Source organism: Patiria miniata, unplaced genomic scaffold (assembly GCF_015706575.1).
Source record: "Patiria miniata isolate m_02_andy unplaced genomic scaffold, ASM1570657v1 HiC_scaffold_23, whole genome shotgun sequence".
Lineage (NCBI taxonomy): Eukaryota > Metazoa > Echinodermata > Asteroidea > Valvatida > Asterinidae > Patiria > Patiria miniata.
Genome location: NW_024037062.1, coordinates 5,614,470 through 5,636,271, shown reverse-complemented (window position 1 = coordinate 5,636,271; position 21,802 = coordinate 5,614,470). Strand labels below are relative to the sequence as shown.

The 21,802-nt window shown below is 38.4% G+C and overlaps 1 protein-coding gene and 1 non-coding gene across 3 annotated transcripts in view; one reads left to right on the top strand and one right to left on the bottom strand.

Annotated features, from left to right (window-relative positions):
* Nucleotides 1–21,802, top strand: part of LOC119731093 (DNA-directed RNA polymerase III subunit RPC1-like) — a 66,535-nt gene that overhangs the window by 7,988 nt on the left and 36,745 nt on the right. For both annotated transcript variants that reach the window (XM_038204107.1, XM_038204106.1), the window contains exons 5-10: nt 624–778; nt 2,101–2,154; nt 3,093–3,214; nt 4,241–4,340; nt 4,908–4,985; nt 5,231–5,368. In XM_038204107.1, coding sequence (XP_038060035.1) covers nt 624–778; nt 2,101–2,154; nt 3,093–3,214; nt 4,241–4,340; nt 4,908–4,985; nt 5,231–5,368 — 647 coding nt within the window. The remainder of the gene's footprint in view (nt 1–623; nt 779–2,100; nt 2,155–3,092; nt 3,215–4,240; nt 4,341–4,907; nt 4,986–5,230; nt 5,369–21,802) is intronic.
* Trnai-gau lies at nt 13,338–13,410 on the bottom strand. The gene has a single exon. It is a non-coding gene; the product is annotated as a tRNA-Ile (tRNA).

Sequence of the window (21,802 nt, the reverse complement as noted above, 5' to 3'; positions counted from 1 at the left end):
TTCGATTGTCTCCCCTAGACTAGTCCCCGCCCCCCCCCCCCCCCCCCACAATATGGATACATTCGAAGTCCGCAATGGATGGACCGGGGACCAGTCTAGGTCTCTCCCAACTCTCCTATTCTGGCCATTGACGTGGTACTTGTGCACGGAGCCCATAGTAAGCACAGATTTGTTTTGCTAATTCTTAAGTGGGGCCATTGCATGTACATTGGCCCTAAACATTCAGTGCCCACTTGAACTAGTCATTGTAAAGTCAGAGTGCAGTATTTCAGGGTGTGTGTGTATAATTGTCCAATGTCATCCACCCCCCCCCCCCCCAGAAAACAGATGATTGAGGGACCATTACATGTAAGTGGGCAACTACTGTACCTAATTAGAATTTGTTGAGAAAAATGTGTGCTGTTGAGCTTCATAGTACTTTACTATTCCTACTTGAGTGTCCTTGGATTTGTGGTTGGCAAATTTCTTTTAAAAATGTGACTTATTTAAACTAAAAAAACACACTTTCTGATTGGACTGAAACTTTTCAGATATGTACTAAATATCCATGAAATCTATCATTGAACAACCAAGTTGTGGTTGGGGGTGTTATACTGTTTGTCATTCCTGAAAATTCATCACAGGTCAGGTCAAAAAGTGCGGCACCCTAAAGATTGTCCATGAGAAGTTCAAGAGCACACGTCGAGGCAGAGAAGGGGCAATGGTTCAATTCTTAGCTGACGTGGACATTGCTACACAACACAACAAGGATTTGGAGCCATTTCTGTCTAAGGCACAGGTACATGTACTGATCTTAAATCACTTATGAAGTTCAAATGAGAATACCACAGCCCTAAACAGGAACACACTGATTCTGTTGAGAAGAGCGTTCGAAAAAGATTTCCCAATATTTTGACAATGCACAAGTATGACGACACATGCATGTGTGTAGGTGCAGACAATTCTAGCTTGGCCATTAACATCGTCGTGTCACTGCAACAAGGTTGTATCTCCTAAAACACGTCACATCATGTACGTGACGTCATGTACGTGAAACGTGAGTTTCAATGTCAAAAGGTTGCATCTCGCTTAACCCTAAAGGGGCTGGGGACTCAACTTTTTCCGCGATAGCTTTGAAAAAAAAAAAATTTTACGACCCGAGCTGTTATGACTTTTTAGCCCCAAGCCTTGCACATCTTTTGATACCAAAAACATAAAAATCGGACCACATTGTTGCCGTGCCGCAAAAAAATTTCCGCCGCTATGCGCCATGAAAGTTGAATTACCCCATATACGTAGTGTACACAGAGCAGAATTACCATTCGTGCATATGAATAATTACTTAGCATAATTCCTATAGTCATGAAATTTTGTGGGTATGTTCATGATAAGTTGTTCTGTGCATGTACCAAGTTTCATAATTTTTCGTCACTCGATGGCCGAGATCTGGGGGGGGGGGGGACGAAATCCTAAGCCTACCCCGCAAGAACAGATACATTAATTTCTGGCAGCCAATAATTTGAATTGTTAGGAAATATTCAATAACAAAATGTTGGGGGATTGTTTTCGTTGATGTCTCATTCAAAAGTGAATAACTTTTGTATTGCTAGAAATATAGCAAAATGGAAAAGAAATCTACTTTTTCGGGATGAAACTCGAAAACATCATGTGGAATGCATTTTTAACAACAGCAATGGTGCTTAAGTTCCAGTGAAAACAGTTATGTTTTCCATTTTAAACTACTCATAGTCATAGTGGACATTGAGTAGGTGGTCATGTGAAGTTCCATGTTCTTATTTCCTTGTGGTAAGTAGAACACAGTTTTGGACGATCAGTTTGCAATTAACCTGTCGCGGTAGAATCGCGTTAACGCAGCTTGTGGAGTATTGTCCAATTCATGATATACAAATGGACGCAGAACATGCACAATCTGAGACAAACAAAACTCAACGTACAAAATTCCATATGGTTGTCTAAGAGGCGTGGCTAACTCGAAAATGGCAATAGGTCAATTCTGGGGCTGGGGAGAAACTTTCCACCCCACTCTCTTGTGAAGTTGCACCTTGCCTGATCATTCATTGATCTGATGATGATCTGTGATGGGTTTTGTTTTCTATCCAGGAATGCCTGAACCCATTGACTGTGCACAATCTGTTCAAGAGAATCCCACAAGAGGTATGTGCCAACAACTGACACTTAAAGTAGGGAACATTTGCATAAAATCCAAAAATGAAATTGTCATTTTACTACAATAGCGTACTTGGTTATAAGCAAATTACATTGTGAAGCATCTTGTGAAATCAAAGAGCCTGGGTATGCTGGCATTTTTCCGAGAAAAACAGCATTCTAGGATCTCAATTTCAAATCAAAAGTTGCTGAATCATGTTTGGAATTGGATCTAAATTCAGCGTTCGAGACACGTTCTCACTGAGCCGATTGCAGCTACACGATGTCGCGCACTGATCCGACGAATTGTAGCAACCATGCGTGCGTGTGTGTCGTGCCAATGCTTGCGCGCCCTTCGCCAAATAACAAAACGAACTACTAATTTAAATTTCCTACGGTGCGTCTTAAGAAGCACCATTGGAAAGGCCTTCTTTCGTTGATTACTTCAAAATGACAGCTTGCCAGAAAGAATAATTTCACAGGGAGTTTAGTCCCCTAACTATCTTTCAACCAAGTATGTTTTTCAACAATAATTACTCCAGTTACTTTTCGGATAGCTGCTAATGATGGACTATAGCTTTAACACACACAATCACAGACAGTAATTTTACATCCTATTTTAATAGAACCTTTTCACAAATTAATACAAATTAATAAGTGTTTCGCAGAAGATTGTCCCCACACCAGTTAAAACAACACTTATTTTTGCTTCCATTGGAGATTCAAGCCAAATATAAAACCTGGGTTTACAACTGTCGTAGCAAAACATTGCATGTGTTCAGGTTGGGCCGCTGCAGTGCGTGTAAACCGGTAACACTGGTTGCACTGAGTTGACCTCTAAGTGAGGTCACGACTTCTGCAGCCAATCATCAGCTCATCTACCCATATTCCTTTTACTTGGATCCAATAAGTTCGTGAATTCAGTAAACATATCCTATTTGCTGCAGGATATTCCATTGTTAGTGATGGATAGTGACAGCAGTCGGCCACAGGATTTAATCCTGACAAGATTACTGGTACCACCGCTCTGCATTCGGCCATCAGTCATCTCAGACCTCAAAGCAGGAACGTAAGTGGATATTCAAGTTGGAGGTGTTGTCAGCTTATTCTTTGAAAATACATAAGGCCTGATAAAAAACAATGTGAAATTGATTCAGTAAATCATTGATGAGGGGGGAGGAGGGTCGTAGAGACCCCCTTTTAGTTTACAATTTCTTCTTCTTTTTTGACAAAAAGCAAAGTGCTTGAAAAGTTGAAAGTTATTTCATACGCGGTTATTTAATGTGTAAAGCACCTGCACATATTCAAAAATAGGGCAATTTAGATAGAAATATCCTATAAAGCAATTGAATAGTTTTGAGGTTGGAAGCACTTGAGGTTCAGACCCCCCCCCCCACCTTTTTTCACAAATCCTTTATCTGTCACTGTATCAGTATAAACAGTTAAAGAGACATGCAATGTAATTTGTTTAATAAAATCCTTGAAAATGCACCTGTGTGTCACATTAATCCTTATTTTCAATTTTCGTTTTGTTGTTTTCAAGGGTATTTTTATGCCTTTTTGGTTTTAATGCTAATGCAAATTTCCATATTCATTAGAAAAAGTGTGATGTCATTTCAGGCAGAAACCACAATGTTACAGCTATTTTAGTACCAAAAGTTGCCAGAATTATGGATATTTTGCTGTTGTGAATTTTCTTTTCTTTGGTGATTCGTTGTTGTGTCAGTACATGGCATTAAGCCAGTGGGCAAGCTTTTCTCACATGTCACAGATGTTTTCAATGAGCAAATTCTTGGGTTCCAGGTTTGAACAGAAAACAACTCTAAACTGAACAGTGTCTTCCTAAAATGACATCACAGCAACAGCACCCTCGGTTGTCTGGCAAAGTATGAAAATTTGAAATGTTAAAGAAGTGCACTTTTCAATAAAAGTAATCAAAAAAGAATGTCAAAATGTTTACATACATGTACATGTAAGAGGAGTAGAAAGTTGCTCAAAATGTGTTCCTTCAAAAAATTCATCTTACAAACCCTTTAAGTTTGTGGTCACAGATCAATGCTTTATTATGCATTTATTTCTGTATTTCTTTATTCAGCAATGAAGATGACCTGACAGTTAAACTGACAGAGATTATCTTCCTAAACGATGTGATAAGGAAACACCAGCAGGCGGGTGCCAAGATGTCCATGATAATGGTAAGTAATCCTCACCACCGACTGCTTTTTACTGTGAAAAAGACTTATCGCCTGGGATTTATGCATTATTTCAACTGTTGTCAAAAAACAGATGATTTTCCCACTTTTTTTTTGGAAAAGTAGTATATTGTTGTACAATGTAAGTGCAGGAATACTCAAAATAAAATAAGCATCAAACAGAAACAGCCCGCTTGCTTACTCAGGCTTATATAATGCACATGGTTGTATACTTGTGTGGACCTAGTCTATAGAAACGGCCGCTCGTTACGATGACACCATCATTGCCGACATCACTCTTTTTCAACGTTTTGTATTTTAAGTATAAAGTGCAAACATTTTTAATAGTAGGTGGGCTTTAATATGAAGAAAGCTAGATGGTGTACGCTGTGGTCTTGATCGCTAGTCCAAGGTCAATACAGTCTCAGTACTTGGGCGTGATTTCTTCTTAACTCTTTATACATGTATTTCATAATTTTCTTTATATTTCAGTTAATTTTGGGTCAGAAAACGTATCGACTGTAAAACAGGTTTGGCATGATTTGACCAGTTTTTCACGTTTCTTTGCAGGAGGACTGGGATTTCCTGCAGCTTCAGTGTGCCTTGTACATCAACAGTGAAACATCAGGCATTCCTCTTAACATGCAGGTGAATTCATTAGATCTTATCTTGGGTTGGGGAGGGCAGGCATTCACTCTTTTGAGTAAGAAATTAATTCATTGTCATAGACATAGACAGCAGCTATACACAAGCAACTCTCTGGAATTCCTACTAGTACATTGTGTAAGTTTCTCTTTTTTCTCAGAATAATTTCATCATGAATGCAACCAAGATCTCTGAAGACAGAAGGTCTCATCAATGCCTTTCCTTCTTTCTCAAATAAAAAATTTCAGCCTAAGAAAGCCACCAGGGGTTTCTGCCAGAGGTTAAAGGGCAAGCAGGGTCGTTTCCGTGGTAACCTGTCAGGAAAGCGAGTGGATTTCTCCAGTCGGACAGTGATCTCTCCAGACCCAAATCTGAGAATTGATGAGGTATGTACAGTGCAGTGTTGTAGTCGAGACCGGATAGTCCGAGACCAAGACCGAGACCTGAAGTTGCGAGACCGAGACCGAGACCAGCCCCTTCAAGGCGGACCGAGAGCCACCCCTTGGTTTCAGCAATGACCACTAACGGATATTTAAATGCAACTTTAATTTTACATTGGACCTCCTTGTAAACCTGATTCGAAAAAAATTTGGAGCAAGAAAATATTGATTTATTTTTTAAAATTTCAGTCATGGAATATAGATTTGTACATGTAGACCAACAAATTGAGAGATGGTAGCCAGATATGGATTGGTCTCCCCCCCCCCATCCCTTTTTGTGATTCTCCTTCCAACCCTGCATGTTTGTGTGTCCCCTACATGTTTGTTTCTTGTTCCTCTGTCATTTACCTCTGAAGAAGGCCTGGCTAAGGCTGAAATGTAATGCCACTTTAACGTCAATGTCAATAACGTTACATATACTATAGAAGATTGATGAGCCCTATTTGCCTGATCTATCTTCTGTTAATCTGCCCGCCGTCATCATCGTCAGTAACCTATTTGAGAATATGGCCGACACAATAGAAGGGCGCAGTCACAAACTGAATGTGGTGGGCGAGATGTACTGTTAGGATTCATGGCTCAGTGCGCATGCCTCTCTGTGTTTTGTACCGTGCCATCGTATCAACCGCATCAGCTACTTTGCTGGGCAATTTACTTGAATATTTTAGTGATTAACAAGTACGACATATTGCCAATATATTAATAGTTTATTGTGATGGCCGTAAACAGCATATAGCGATTAATGGAACACAATTCTTTTCGACTCATGCAAATGCAATTGACATTTAGGAAGGAGACGAGGCAGGCAATTAGACTCTATTTTTGTGTGACTATGGCAGTAGCTCAATTTGTGTTTATCACAGATGAAAAGATGAATACATGGCGAGTCAAAAAGAAAGTGACCGTATGATAAAAAAAAATGGCATGCTCCATTTCGTAAAAAATATAATTGGGATAAAGAACATGTTATTGAGTAGTAACTGTGAACATTTCACGTAATTTGCATACTCTATTCCCAAGTCGTGTCTATTTTAATAAAGAGATCACAAAATTCAGCTGTCCACCACTAATACCAATTTAACAGTCTACGAATTGATAAATATCCATTAATAAATATAATGGAAAAAAAAAAGTTTTCCGCCTCCACGAATAAAGGAAAAATTGAAAAGGAAAATAGAAAAAAAATCACCAATATTTCTAGGGAAAAAGAGTTGAATTGTTCCCATATTCAAAATACAAAATCTGACGGTAAAAATAATGTTTCAGTCTTGATTCATAAGATTTAAATCTCAGTTGTATTTGGAATCAATGAGGATGGCTATAAAGTGCTTGTTTCAACAGATCATCCCACAATAAAAACGAGAAATAAGAAGAGGAGCAATGGTTATTGGACTATGCCTCACTCACTAGAAAGTGAAGAGAGACATGTCCATTAGCATCACACTGCAGTCACATTTGCCTTAAACTGATTCTTTACTTAACCCTAAAAGGGCCGGGGGCGGAATCCGCCCCCTCACTTTTTGGCTGGTTTCGACTCGAGACCAGCCAAAATTATCGATACCAAAGGGGACCGAGACCGAGACCACAGCTCCTGAGACCGAGACCGAGACCGGCAAAAAGTGGTCTCGAGACCGAGACCGAGACCGGTCTCGAGACCTACAACACTGGTACAGTGAGAATAGGTATATTATGAAATGTTAATCAAACACCAAGCGCATTATTCCTAGAAAGCTTTCTTTTTGGGTACCCAATTGAAAAAAAAAAAAAATGGGTAGCCGGGTAGCAGTCAATAAAACCAAGCCCAAAATTCAAGTTGTGGAAGTTGCTGCTCATATTTTCATAAAAGTCCATAGGATAATATATATGTGTGCATCGGTGCGGCAAGATACAAGTGTGTTCAGTGAGCCTTATAGCTTTATGGTGTAAACTGCAACTTTTGCAAGTGTCATAAACGTGGAAGATGTTCTGTTTTCCCATGTGGCCTGGTTTTCATTTTAAAAATTTCCCACAAATTACCTTCAAAACCTTTCTTTTTCATTGTCTACGAAGTTACTAAGTAATATGTAACATTGGTTACCAGAACTTGTTTAAATAGTCTTAAAGTGGTTCCTGACATCAGCGGTCTGGTACTGGGGTAGCTGGATCCGATGCATAGTCCTAGAAATTGACAATGAGCCATGGAATTCACTTCAAAATCAAGGGTCAGACTATTAAATGCAAATTGTACTTTGTAGTGTATGTATTTCAAGGGGACTAAATTCTTTCCACCAGATGTCAAATCTTGCAAGCAGTGATCCAAAGATGAAACTTTTCTGATTTTAATCGGAAATCCGACTTTTTGAATTTTTCAACGAAATTTCCGATTTTCTTACAATGTGTCCCACAAAATTTGATTTTGTGTAACAATTTTTTCACAAAATGTCATTTTATTTCCATCATAATTTCAAAGAAAAGTCGATGAAAAGTCGATGGAAATGGCACGTTAAAATCATCACGAACGTAGTTTTAATCTCTTTCACCAGTCGTTATTGGAGTGTTTCAACGGTAGAAACACAGGCCATAACACTGATTGGAGCCTTCTCCGGCTGGACAAAGGTTAAACATTGACAGGTGACATGGAAAAATCACTGTGTCACATGTGCGTGCGAAGATGATATGCAATGGTACCAGCGTACGTACCGCACCGTACCGTCCGCTAGCACATGGCTGGTGGGGAACGGTAGCCTTGTGAACGATCCAGTGGATAAAATCATTATGTTTCAGATTTAGTTGTACAAAATGCAATGCTTTAAAATCGTAATGATTATCTCGAGGATAGGAAGAGAGCATTAGCGAAACATTTCACTGGCATTTGTTGGAAGAGAAAGACGATTATGCCTGATTTTTCCCCACGTATGAATGCAAGTGGAGTTGTGTGGTTGCATCATGGACAAGATTGAAGCACCATGAACGGTGCCCTTGTCTTTCGGACTTTTTCCTCAACTTTCTCAAGTAAGAAGTGAACTTTTTTATTGATGACTCCATTACTCTAACCGTAATTCAGGCGTTTTATGCAATGAAAACACTGACCTTTTTTTTTTCATCGTAAAATTTTGTTGGAATAAAAAATATAGCAGGAGTTGGTGTCCGGAAATTGGGCAAACTGCAGCGCGGCCCAGATTTCGGACACGTATTTTTGTGCGGCCTATTTTCCGATTTTTCATCCGCAGAGATTTTTGTGACTCAAGTCAAGTTGAATCATTTTAAAGAAGTGACTTGAGTCAAGTCATTAGGTCAAGAATGTCGAGTCGAGTCACAATGTGTAGTGGAGTCAAGTCGAGTCAAATATTAAGCTGGAGTCAATGTGAGTCACGGATATTTCAACGCTATATACAAGAGAAAAAGTCATTTGCATCACTAACAGTTAACAAGAAGTGAACCTTTGGTCTTATAGGCTGTCAGGTTTGGCTTCGGGTCTAAACAATATATTGCTGATCGCTGACAACATCAAAACCAAATTGCATTGTACAAAACTGTTTCATTATTAGATTATATTTAGTGTTTAAAAGAAGGGCATAAATTTAGCCGGCATTCAAATCCAAGAGATAAAAAAAAAAAAAACCCAGTTCTTTGAATAGTATTTCGTGCATTCCAGAACCACAAGATAGGATTCTGTGACATGTTGTATGTTTGCACCGTAAGTCATTGTGAATAGTTTTTCGCAAAGTTTTGCTTTTATTTTTGGGACTCAAGTCTTATTAGCTTTCGCTCAAGTCAAGTCCAGTCTTCTGATGAGGGACTCAAGTCGAGTCAAGTCATTTGCTCACAGGGACTCAAGTCGAGTCGAGTCATTCACCCATAGGGACTCGAGTTGAGTCGAGCCACCTAAAATTGTGACTTGAGTCAGACTCGAGTTGAGTTATTAGAGCGGAGTTGGGTTTTTTTAAGAACAAAAAATGCAGGAATGCAAATACACGAGCTTGCCCAAAAAATTAAAAAAATTAATTTAAACATGAAAAGAAACCCAAAATACACTTCCTGTACACAATATATGAAATCCACAAAGAAGCCACACCCAAGAATAGATGAAAATGGTTGAGGGATGTCATTGAATACAAGAGAAACAAGAACTTATTTATTTATTTTTTTAAAATTTAACATACATGTTGCCTAGTTTTAAACAATTATGACTTTTCAATTGTCAAGCTCATACGTTAATTTATACACACGCAGATGTTTGCTTTATTTTTTATTTTTCAACAATTTCTGATTTCATAACTTATTTTGAATCAACTGATAACCTTTCATTTTGCTGGTCCCAGAGGGCCAGCCTAGTATCCTCTTTGTTCTTTGACTGACTGACTCCCTCCCCGACTCCCTCCCCGACTGACTGACTGACTGACTGACTCCCAGACTGTTACTACTGAGCCAAGCAGTGCTAGGTTACGCCACAAGGCCAATGAATAGGCTACATTTGGCCTGTTGTGCTCAGATGCACGAAAGACTTCCAATTAAAGCTGCAGTCCATCATTTGCAGCTATCCAAAAAGTAACTGACGAAATTACTGTTGAAAAACATACTTGGTTTAAAGATAGTAATGGGACTAAACTCCCTGTGAAATTATTCCTTCTGGCAAGCTTTCGTTTTGAAGAAAGCAGTGAAAGAAGGCCATTTCTAACGATTCATCTAAAGACGCATTCTTGGAAATTTCTGTTAGCAGTTCATTTTTTAATTTGGCGAAGCGCACGCAAGCATTGACACAATGCACACTTGTGCGCGGTTGTTATAATTCGTCGGTTCAGTGCGCGACACCACGTAGCTGCAATCGGCTCAGTGAGAACGTGTCTCGGACACTGAATTCAGGCCTAATTCAAAACATGACTCAGATTTGAAATCGAGATCCTAGAATATTGTTTTCTCGGAATATACAGCATTCACTGAGCTGAAACTTCATCAGGTTTGTTGTTCAGCACCCTTCTTTAGATTTTGAGCACTTTTGTTGCTTCAAACAAACATAATGCACAAATTACAAATGATGTAATCTACATGTACCTTTATTGAATAGCCATTCTAAACAATGGAATACAAATTTTGCACTCTGAGACCAGCTTTACTATTGGAAATACTGTTCTGATCAAGGATCAGAGAATAAACTCTTAGGATACATGATATAGCTTTTGACATTGGCATTGCATTGGAAATATCAGATATTTCAAAACACTTACTGCTTTTTTTTTAGAGATGAATTTTGCAACCATGGCAACTGCTCTATCGATGTTCCATTTTATATTTGACATGGGTATTCTCAAACAGTATTTCCTGAAAAGCTGAAGTGAAATAGTTTTCCTGGAAAGCTGAAACTATACATACATGTACAATGAAAGTGGAAAGATATCAAGTTACATTTAATACATTGTACAAAAAGTAATTGAGATTATAATTGATTATAAAGTAGTTACTTTATACGTTTAAATTGAACAATTACCTCAACAGATTTAAAAAGGGAATAAATATGTGCTTGGCCGGTTTTAAACAAGTCCGTTTAAGATCAACTTGGTGAATGTACCAGGCTCCAAGCCGGTCTTAAACGGACTTGTTTAATACCAGTCAAAGCATATATTTATTCCCATTCATAAATACCTTTTTTGGTCAAAAAAAACAAAACAAGTTAAACATAAATTAACAATTTTGCTCAACAATTTTACTTCATGTTTTTCGAAACATCCCTATAGCTATGTTATGGTATGTACCTGTCGGGAGTAGTCGTGAACAACTCCTTTTACAACGATTGGTGCGCGCCTGGCACGTACTGCGCAATGTCCGTGGCGGTGCCGGTGTAGTGTGAATTTAGGACTTTCAAAATATGGACTCTTTGCTAGTATTGTGTATGCCTAAGTGAAGATTGTGAACGTTCACCCAATAAAAGTGTAAAGAGACCGGATTTCATAGAAATTTTAATTTCATGTGACACTGGAAAAGTGTTTAAAACCAGCCGGCAAGTCTTTTTATCAATCGTTTAAAACCACCCACTTGACAAGTTCTCGACCAATAGAAATTGGTAAACCGTCTAAGGTATTTATGAATAACTATTAAATTATAACAATTTTCTAATCTAACAACTACTGAATGGCTTAAAGTACCTTTTCGGCTAAATAAATAATAAATTATCCAGATTGATTCCCTTACCTCAATTAAAATCAATGCTTTTCTCAATCTCTTGACTTTGTTCCATGTTTTTATTGTTTTTACTATATCAAATTTGACTTTATTAGCTTATATTCACTGTTTGTTGAATTGTCCAAACATCTGCATCGAAAGACTGAAAATACTCTGTTACCATGCCAACAGCTCCAAACAGTTCTATAGCCTAGAAGACAACAATGCATTTATGATGATACCGCTGTCCACCTGTGCAAAATTAATGAATGCCAAAGCTATACCGGTGTGCAGCAGCAAAGGTTAATCATTGCAATACCTTGCTAGCCATTTGCAGACAATAAAAGCAGTTCTTGGTCAGCACATCAATAATGAACAGATATGGCTGCCACTGGTTATCAAATTATGTGTATCATTTCCTTATGCATAATATAGAGCATTCATGATTTATGTACATGTATAATGGTCGACCAACCTCGTCCCCAGGGTGTTGAGCAGTACGCGCCAACCACTACCTGCTCTCTCACCCTGGTATTGGATCATTTGCACGTGTGCAAGATTTTTGAACTCGTATGCAAATGAGGAATAGTCTGGTGCCTGGCTGTGCGTTACATTAGCGTTTGTTTTGTATGCAGTGTCTGGGGTAAAAACAGCATGGATTTGTAGCGCCGTGAGTTATGAAAACACAATTTTTTTGGTAGTTGAAATGTTACAATCTGGCCCACCAATATGCAGTATCACATTTTATATTAATATGAGAAAACTGGAAAGGAAAAGAGTATTTTTGAGAAGGCGTGGTTGTATAATTACAAAGATCATGAAAACACTTAATACACGTTGGAAATAACAACACCAACTGCATGATATAAATCTATTACTAGCAAATTGCGGTATCGAATCAGGATACGGGAAGAAAGTTCCTATCCAGGGCTTACTATTGGAAAAGAGGTAGGAAATAAAGTAAGCACTGTGGACGAGGTTGGATGGTCAACATACATGTACATGTACATGTACCGGTAGATTGTAAGATGTCAGTTTGATCAAATTGGTTTTGTAACACGGTAAATTTTTGTGCTTTGGATGGAAACATTCGATATAGTTTTCAAATTACTTGAGTCCAACTTTATTACAGACTGAAACAATTTCTGTTTTCAAAACAACTCAAGCTTCATTTGTGACTGACTGTTGGACCGACCGACTGACTGTCTGTCAATTGTGAGCCAAGCAGTGCTAATGCACTTGTAATCAATGGGCTATATTCAGCTCCTTGTGTAGACCAGATACATGAAAGACTTCAATTCCGAATCAATTGAATAGAATTGTGTGTGCTCTAGGATCAGCTTTACTGGACATGCTAGACTTGCGATATCTTGTTTTACAAATATTTTCAATCAATGTAGCTTCAGCTCGTGTTTGGATCGGGTCAGTGACTAAGTACCGGTAGAAATACTGTTCTAACCAATAATCTCAGTAAAATCTAAGGAAACATGTGGCTGTTGACATTTGGCTATGCATTTAAAACAATCGTATTTAAACTCATCCTGCTTTTTTGAAGATGAATTCAGCAACCGTGGCAACCGTTCAATCAATTTTCTCTTTTGTAAGTGACATGAATGTACATGTACACTCAAAAGCTGTTTCCTGAAAAGCTACAATTAAATAGCTTTCCTAGTAAGCTGAACTATTTACATTGAAAGATATCAAGTTAAATTTAATGTTTTTATTAACTGAGATTATAACTACTCAATAAACAGAACATTAAACAGTCAAACAAAGGAATTGACTAGAGCAGGGTTTGAACCTGCAGCCCCTGGATTATCGTTGCAGTGCTCTACCATCTGAGCTATCCAGCCTTACATTAGTGGTTCCCCATTTTGTCGATCTCTTTGTTCAATGGGTGTTAGTCACAACCAATAATGTTTTGATTTAGTAAATATTATGTCAACTTTAATAACTACTAAAGTTCTAGAATTGATAATAAAAAAAAATAATCTCCAAACCCCACTGGAAAATACTCCCTTGTCCCTAAACGTTTTATTTATACTTCTCTCGGTCTAAGGAATTATTTTTAAAGCATTTTGCGACAACATTTGCGCTAGAAATGGTAGTTACAACATTTTGGCGACATTAAAATGTCTCCCTAATGATCAGTGTCTCTAAAATGAAAAACGATTTACTACATGTTGTCAAGGGAAAACCACCCATTGCTAAAGTTTCGTGATGACTCCTCGTGTGGCCGCGGGATGTGGGAAATGCCAGTTTACTATTGGTCAAAGGAGGGTACCGGTGGTTCAAAATCGCTTTACGGAACGATCGTTATTACGAACACTTTCTGTGGATCCTGCGATGTCCGTTATAGGGGCGTTCCACTGTACATCAATAATACTCAATTATTCAATATCAATGTGTTATCGATATTGTCGATATCATACCCAAAAACACAAATTTGATATAAGAAAACGATATTTGAGTGTGGGTGGACCACTGCAGCTTTGTATCAAAAGGAGATATTGCACAAATTGTGTGTTTTTCCCTGTCTCAAATACAAAATAATTCCCTTGAAGTTACAGATATAGGTTTAAACTCATAATTTTAGTTCTAAAGTCGCAACATCCAAACACATGCATTTATTGCAGTGTTTACATTCATGTCTGAACATCTGAAGGCATCAACATTTTGGTTGTGTGAACAATTCATTTTTTGGTGGGACTTTAAACTTTCGGTATACATGTAGTTCCAGAGGATAGTTTATATGTGAATGAACTTGCAGAAACCTGTGTTGTTTTTGTGTCCTTTACGTTAAGTTGTCGAGATTCAACTTTAATATCCAGTGTTGTAGACTGTTCCGGGTTCTTCCACTTCCAGCATATTATTACACTGGCTGGAACCAGTCTATCATTATCGCATGCATGCCGTTTTGCACCAACGCGAAAGAAAGCTTTGCCAGTCTTGTAGGAAAGAGGATTCCTACTGAACTCATCGATCGTAATAAACAAAAGATATAACGCCAAAAAAAAAAATATTCGGTCTCTGGTCAGACCAAAGTTCCGGAATTGACGCGGCCACGCGGCTTTTTTTTTTTTTTTTTTTTCCTTTTTTTTTTTTTCTTCAAGCTTGGATTGTACAGACAAGGTGGGGTAGTATTTTGCTTTTTTGGTGTCCTCATGTAAATTGGTGTCCTCCATAATTTGCCTTGGTGCAATTTCCCATTCCTTGGTGCTCTTTGGTAAAAAAAAATTGAGGCGGTACGGAAATAGAGGGTGCTGTTGGAGCTACCGCGGAACATTTTGGAAAAAAAAAGATCGACGCGCATGATTAAAATCGACGCGCGCGCTGACCAGAGACCGACTTATTATTTTTTTTGGCCTTAGTTTCATATATATATTTATCATCAGAAATTCTGGTATCGACCGGCCCTAAGGTACCAATGAATTTTTTATAACAATTTACAAATGTAGTAATTGTTTAATGGCTTAAAAACCGTGGATAAAATAAATAACAAATCCAATAGATTACATGTAATTTGCTTACCTCTAAATCAAGGCTTTTTCCATCTTTGACTTCACACCATGTTATATTGTGTTACCGTATCACTAATACATGTAGTCCAGACAAGTTGAATGTCTTCGGCAATTAGGCGCTGTTTGTTGAATTGTGCAAGTTCTGTTATCCATTCTGGAAACCCAAGTTCAGTTTACTTTGTCAGTGGATGTTCTGATTTGTCCATGCATATGACTAGTTGTTGATTTGAGAGAAGTAGATGCAGTTATCATTGGTCAGTTGGAAGGTAGCCGGGTCATCCAGATGGGTAGCGTCATTGAGCTGACACAGTTTGTTTCCTTGATCGGTAGTCTTGACGTTGAAGGAGCGACATGTAGGCATCTTGTTACAGGCTGCAGCACATCTGGGTGTCGTCTTGATAGGGAACTCTCTGATGATGTGACCCATGAGGCACCGGTTGGGAACACCCTCACCCGAGTTGGTCGAGTAGCTGTGTTGCATGATGCAAGGAGGTTGTGAGGGTTGGACGCAAACAGCTTGGTAATTGTTTGTGCATGAGTGATAATGCCATTGGTGGTATCCTGGCAGAGCAATACAGTTTCCTCCATAGTCATGGTGATTCATGTTGTTAATGAAGGCATGGCCCTTCTCGTCAGTATCACATTCCAGGATGAGATCCCGTTCCGAGTCATAGCAGGCAATCCACAGGTGGCCTCCGTATAAATTGATCATGAATTGAGCCTCTTCTTGGGATCGAGGAGCGGCCATCTTACCCCCCATGGCCTGGCAAACTTGATGACTGTCATTCCAGCTTTGACCGTCAGTGATGAGATAACAGGAACCATTCCAGTTTTGCCAAGGTGGTGAACAGATGTCAGCATTCAAGACACAAGAATCCGAACTCCATGAGACAATGATTGCTGAACTCACTAGAAGGCAAACTCCCAATGCCTGAATGATAAACATCTTGAATTGACTACAGACTCAATTGGCTGAAGCAGGAAAATGTGGATAAGATTGTTTTTAGATAGTCACACCACAAGTTGTAAAGGTACAATGATGTTTTTGTAGCGTGATATTGTCAGATGGCAGTGAGCTCACACTGTGATGGTTGTGTTATCAGACTGTCAGTGTCAGTGACGTCATGAGTGGGATGGTTGGTGGACAGTGTTCTGCAGCAAGCCTGCATCCATTCACCATACAGGAGCAGTCAGTTTCTATTACAGAAAACAGTCACCCCCGATACATAAACCTACAAATCATTTCCAGTGCAATGCCCCTGACATGACAAAAGAACGTTGCGTTCAAATTTTACGTAATATTTTACATAATTTGTATTCTCTATTCACAAGTTACTTCTATTCTAATGGAAATATCACATAATTAAAAATGTATAATATCTATAATATCAGCTGTCTACCACTGATTGTGGACCGAGAACATTGATGAATACCCTTTAAAGCTATAGTCCATCATTTGCAGCTATCCGAAAAGTAACTGGCGTAATTATTGTTGAAAAACATACTTGGTTGAAAGATAGTAAGGGGACTAAACTACCTGTGAAATTATTCTTTCTGGCAAGCTGTCAATTTGAAGTAATCAACGAAAGAATTAGGCCTTTTTAATTTAAATTTAAATTAGTAGTTCGTTTTGTTATTCGGCGAAGCGCGCGCAAGCATTGGCACGACGCACACGTGCACGTGGTTGCTATAATTTGTCGGATCAGTGCGCGACATTGCGTGTAGCTGCAATCCGCTCAGTGAGAACGCGTCTCGGATGCTGAATTCAGGCCCAATTCAAAACATGATTCAGCAACTTTTGATTTGAAATTGAGATCCTAGAATGCTGTTTTTTTTTGGAATATACAGCTGAAGCTGAGCTGAAATTTCATCAGGTTAGTTGTTCGGTATCCTTCATTAGATTTTGAACACTTTTGTTGCTTCAAACGAACAAAATGCAAAAATTACAAATGATGGACTAATAATAATAATAATAATAGCATTTATATAGCGCCATATATCCAAATCAATTTTGCTCATAGGCGCAGTACAATCGAGTTAAAAACAAATTAAAATTAAACATTAAAAATTTAACAGAATTACACAAACAACTAATAAGGTTAAACTTTATTAATAAGAGTTAAAAACATTCAGGGATCTATTTCTTTAAATACAATGAACCATTGGGTTTTCATATAATGAATAAAAACATGCTTAGAAAAAGAGACCAAAAAATCAACATTATCATTTAAGAATATTTTTTTATATACCCAGTAGTATTTCAGTGTTGTTTCAAATGATTAAATCTCATTTGTATTTGAATACCTGTGTGATGTCTTGTTCTCGGTCAGCTTAATAGCTGCACATAGATAGATCACATTGGAGACTTCAGCATCTGTTAGTGTTAGCATCCATCACGTCCCCTTTGTCCTTGCTGGATTCAGGATGAGTGAGTGAGCGAGTGGACAGATGTGAAAATGGGGTGTTTTTTTTGTGGAAATCATGAATAACATCTGACAGCAACGATCAATATCAGTAATGTATTTTTTTCCAGGATGAGTTGAAAAAGATGCTTGTCTATACATGCTTCATTGGTGTGTTAAATGTTATGACTTTTACATGATAGGCTATTTTTACAAAGTGTGATGAAAACGAATGTTGGCGTAACATGATGGGTACATGCATATGGTGCATATACCTATGTTCCCCAATACCTATGTTCCCCAACCCTAACTCTAACCCTAACCCTAACCCTAAGGATTTTGGAGAACATACGTACTGGGAAAGATCAGGTATTGGGCAACATCGGGTTGACCCCACATGTACGACACAGAGTATTGAATTAAAAAACTCAAAATGTAACAGCATACATGTAGATGAGTATCGTTTTTTTTTAAGACGTCTATGGTTGGACTGGAACAAATTATCCCTCAAAAAGCATTTTAAACCAAAATGGGCAAAAGATTGGTAAGGTGCCCCGTGTGCAGGCTGTAGTGCTACCAAATGAAGTCATGTGATAGGTTACCAGCCAACCAATGACCAACATTGTAAAAACAAACATGGCCACAGAATATGACAATTATAATGGTCAGCACAATGAGTAACTCCCCTCCATCATTTATCAACGCCTCTAAAAGGTTGCAATGGCTCCACACCAATGAAAATATTTGTCTAATGAATATACTATTTGTCTCATGAATAAACTATGTGTAAATGTGTGTGTGAAGTTGCATTGCTTTTATGCAATGCTTGAAACTAAGTGTGCACAAATAACGTTAGATAAAATTTGCAAGCAGTGAGTGTTTTGCAGGAGGTAATTTATAACTCTCAAGGGATATAGCCAGCGGCATAGCCAGGGTTCTCATCCTAGGGGGGGGGGGTAATTGGGGGGATGGGGGCTGGATGTTTAAATGGAGGGGCGCCCATACTAATGTCCCCTAAGGGTTTTCGTGCAAAAAATACACAAAAAAATGTGGAAAAAGGACACTTTATGTTCATCCCGCCAATCATGATAACTCATACGACTGAGATTTTCTTTGATTGTCAAATTCGTGGGGTTGCGCAGATTATTCATGCCCCCCCCCCCCTCCGTAGCTACGCCGCTGGCTATAACTTCCTAAAAGGCTGAGAAAAACAGGAATCGGCAAAAACAGTTACTTCCTAACAATAAAGCGCCACAACTGTACATTTAAAATAACATCACAGATCTTTACGTTCTGTGGATGAGTGAATATTAGGGGCAACCCTACTTAGTGGAAAAACTGTTCTGAGCAATGATCATACAATAAAATGGAACGATACATACGTATCTTTCATGTCTTTTGACATTAGGCGAAGCATTGAAAATAACTCATCCTGCTTTTTTTTTGCAGATGAGTTCTGCAACCATGGCAATTGTTCATTTTTCAATCAACGTTCTGTTTTGTATTTGACATGAATATACTAAAAGGTTATTTCCTGAAAATCTCAAATTACTTAAGTAGCTTTCCTAGTAAGCTGAAAATATATACAATGAAAGATAGCGAGTTAAATTTTATGCTTTAATTATTTGAGATTATAACAAATTAATAAGTAGTTAATTAATTTAATTTAATGTTTTAATCTAATAATTATTAAAATAGATGTTAAATTTCGAGAATGGAACCTTAAGGAAAAAATCTTGTAGATTCTCCTCAAACAAAAACCAACACAAACCTCCCCTTAACCCCATTGGAAAATTCTCCCATCCCCAAACTTTTTAATTGTGCTGTTCTCAATCTAAGGAATCATTTTAAGCATTTTTGAAACACTAAAATGTGTGCTAGAAATGGTATAGAACAAGGAGATACTGTAATTTCTCCTTAATGACCAATGTTTCCCCAGTGTCAAATAATTTACTACAAAGTTTCTAGTCCATTGGCTCGTGGTCAACAATCATCTCCCAGATGTACAATTGAGGACCCATTATTCACTGACCTTTTTATGGGCAGGGCATCCATTTGGAAAAGTTGGTGAAATAATCCTAAAATGAGAGTCATATATTTTGACTTATTGCAATTGATGAAAAATTTGAATTGAGAATTGTATATTGAAATACAATTTTGGACAAACTTTCTCTTGTTGGGGCTGGGACACATATCATACCTGGGGGGGGGGGGGCAGAAATTACAACACCATACTCCACCATTAATCCAAAGTTTTGTTAATTTCGTTCTGGAGTTGGCTTAGCAGTCTAAGCGGTAAATTAAAAAGAAACATTTTCATATTGTTTTCCACTATTAATATTATGCAGGAGGAAATACAGTTTTTGATAAATATTAGGAATGAAAAAAAAAAGCTTAGAATGTCGTCCTTAAAGTCCATTTTATTTCACTAAAATTAGGAAACAGCCGGAATGCATATTCTTTGAAGCAAATCTGGCACATTAATGGGATAAAGTGTATTAAATAAAATATTTTAAAAAATAACATTCAAGGAAAAATTTCAGTTGTCAAATGAACGTATAGCAATATGAGATACGTTGACAGTAAAGTAGTATATACGTTTATTTTGCCCATTTCAGACCAGAAAAAATAGACATAAATTGACCTTATTTGTCAAATCACTCTTTTCCCTCCCACTTTTGGAAATTGCAGTTTTATTCCTAAAATCATTCTGCCTATCCCTGTTGATTTGTATTGGAATTTTGTTTGCCCCCATTGTTTATTTAAATGTGGCCCCACCCCCAAAAGAGGAAACATTTTGAACTTTTTTTCTCATGACACATGTAGCACTGTGGTAACCTGTCCGAATATGAAGTAGAAGGGAAAATTATCGAATGTTTCCCTTTTTTCGCACTAAAGCCCACCCCTTTTATTATCATGGTTCCACCCTTAAAAGGGTCAGTAAAAAAATGGCATCAAGTGGTTTTGAACTTGTTGAGGTATCCATAGGTGATCCTGAGAGTTTCAAAGATTTCTCCCCAAAAATGCATAGGTCCTCCACAAGCCCACTGACTAGCATGACTAGTCTCCTTAAGGAACAATTTCCAAATGTCATAACTAATTTAATGGTTTAAACCATGGTTAAATAAATAATGCGTAGTTATAAAGCGCATGTACCCACCATTATTGGTGCTCAAGGCGCTACATCATTATTACCCTGCTCATTGGGCCAACGAAACATTTCAATTACCATCTCAGCTCCCTGGGGAGTGTACAGCTGGATGCTGCCATTTCGGCACAAAGCAGCTAAAATCAACCACAATAACCATCTCTGCCTTCACAGGTACCCATTTACTCCTGGGTGGAGAGAAACAATGAGTGACAAAGTACCTTGCCCAAGGGCACACTCATCATAGTCAACAGGTTGCACTCGAACCCATATCCTGCAGAATTACCCGCAGACCACAATTCAATGCCCCAGACCACGAGGCCACGGCACTTCACAATAATAACAAATCAAATAGATTATTTTCCTTACCTTTTAATCAAGGCTTTTTCCATCTTTGACTTCCTACCATGCTTTAGTGTCTTTACTGTATCACTGATAGTCTACACAAGTTGAATGTCTTTGGCTATTATTCACTGTTTGTTGAATTGTCCAGTAGTTGCCAATAGTTAAAGGGGGTTGTTCTGTTACATATTCTGGGAAACCCAAGTTCAGTTCACTTTGTCAGTGGATGTTCTGATTTGTCCATGCATGTGACTAGTTGTTGATTTGAGAGTAGTAGATGCAGTTACCATTGGTCAGTTGGAAGGTAGCCGGGTCATCCAGATGGGTAGCGTCATTGAGCTGACACAGTTTGTTTCCTTGATCGGTAGTCTTGATGTTGAAGGAGCGACATGTAGGCATCTTGTTACAGGCTGCAGCACATCTGGGTGTCGTCTTGATAGGGAACTCTCTGATGATGTGACCGATGAGGCACCGGTTGGGAACACCCTCACCCGAGTTGGTCGAGTAGATGTGTTGCATGATGCAAGGAGGTTGTGAGGGTTGGACACAAACAGCTTGGAAATTGCTTGCGCACGGGTGATAATGCCATTGATTGACTGCTGTAAGAGCAATACAGTGGTCTCCATAGTCATAGTGATTCATGTTGTTAATGAAGGCACGGCCCTTCTCGTCAGTATCACATTCCAGGATGAGATCCCGTTCCGAGTCATAGCAGGCAATCCACAGGTGGCCTCCGTATGAATTGATCATGAATTGAGCCTCTTCTTGGGATCGAGGAGCGGCCATCTTACCCCCCATGGCCCGGCAAACTTGATGACTGTCATTCCAGCTT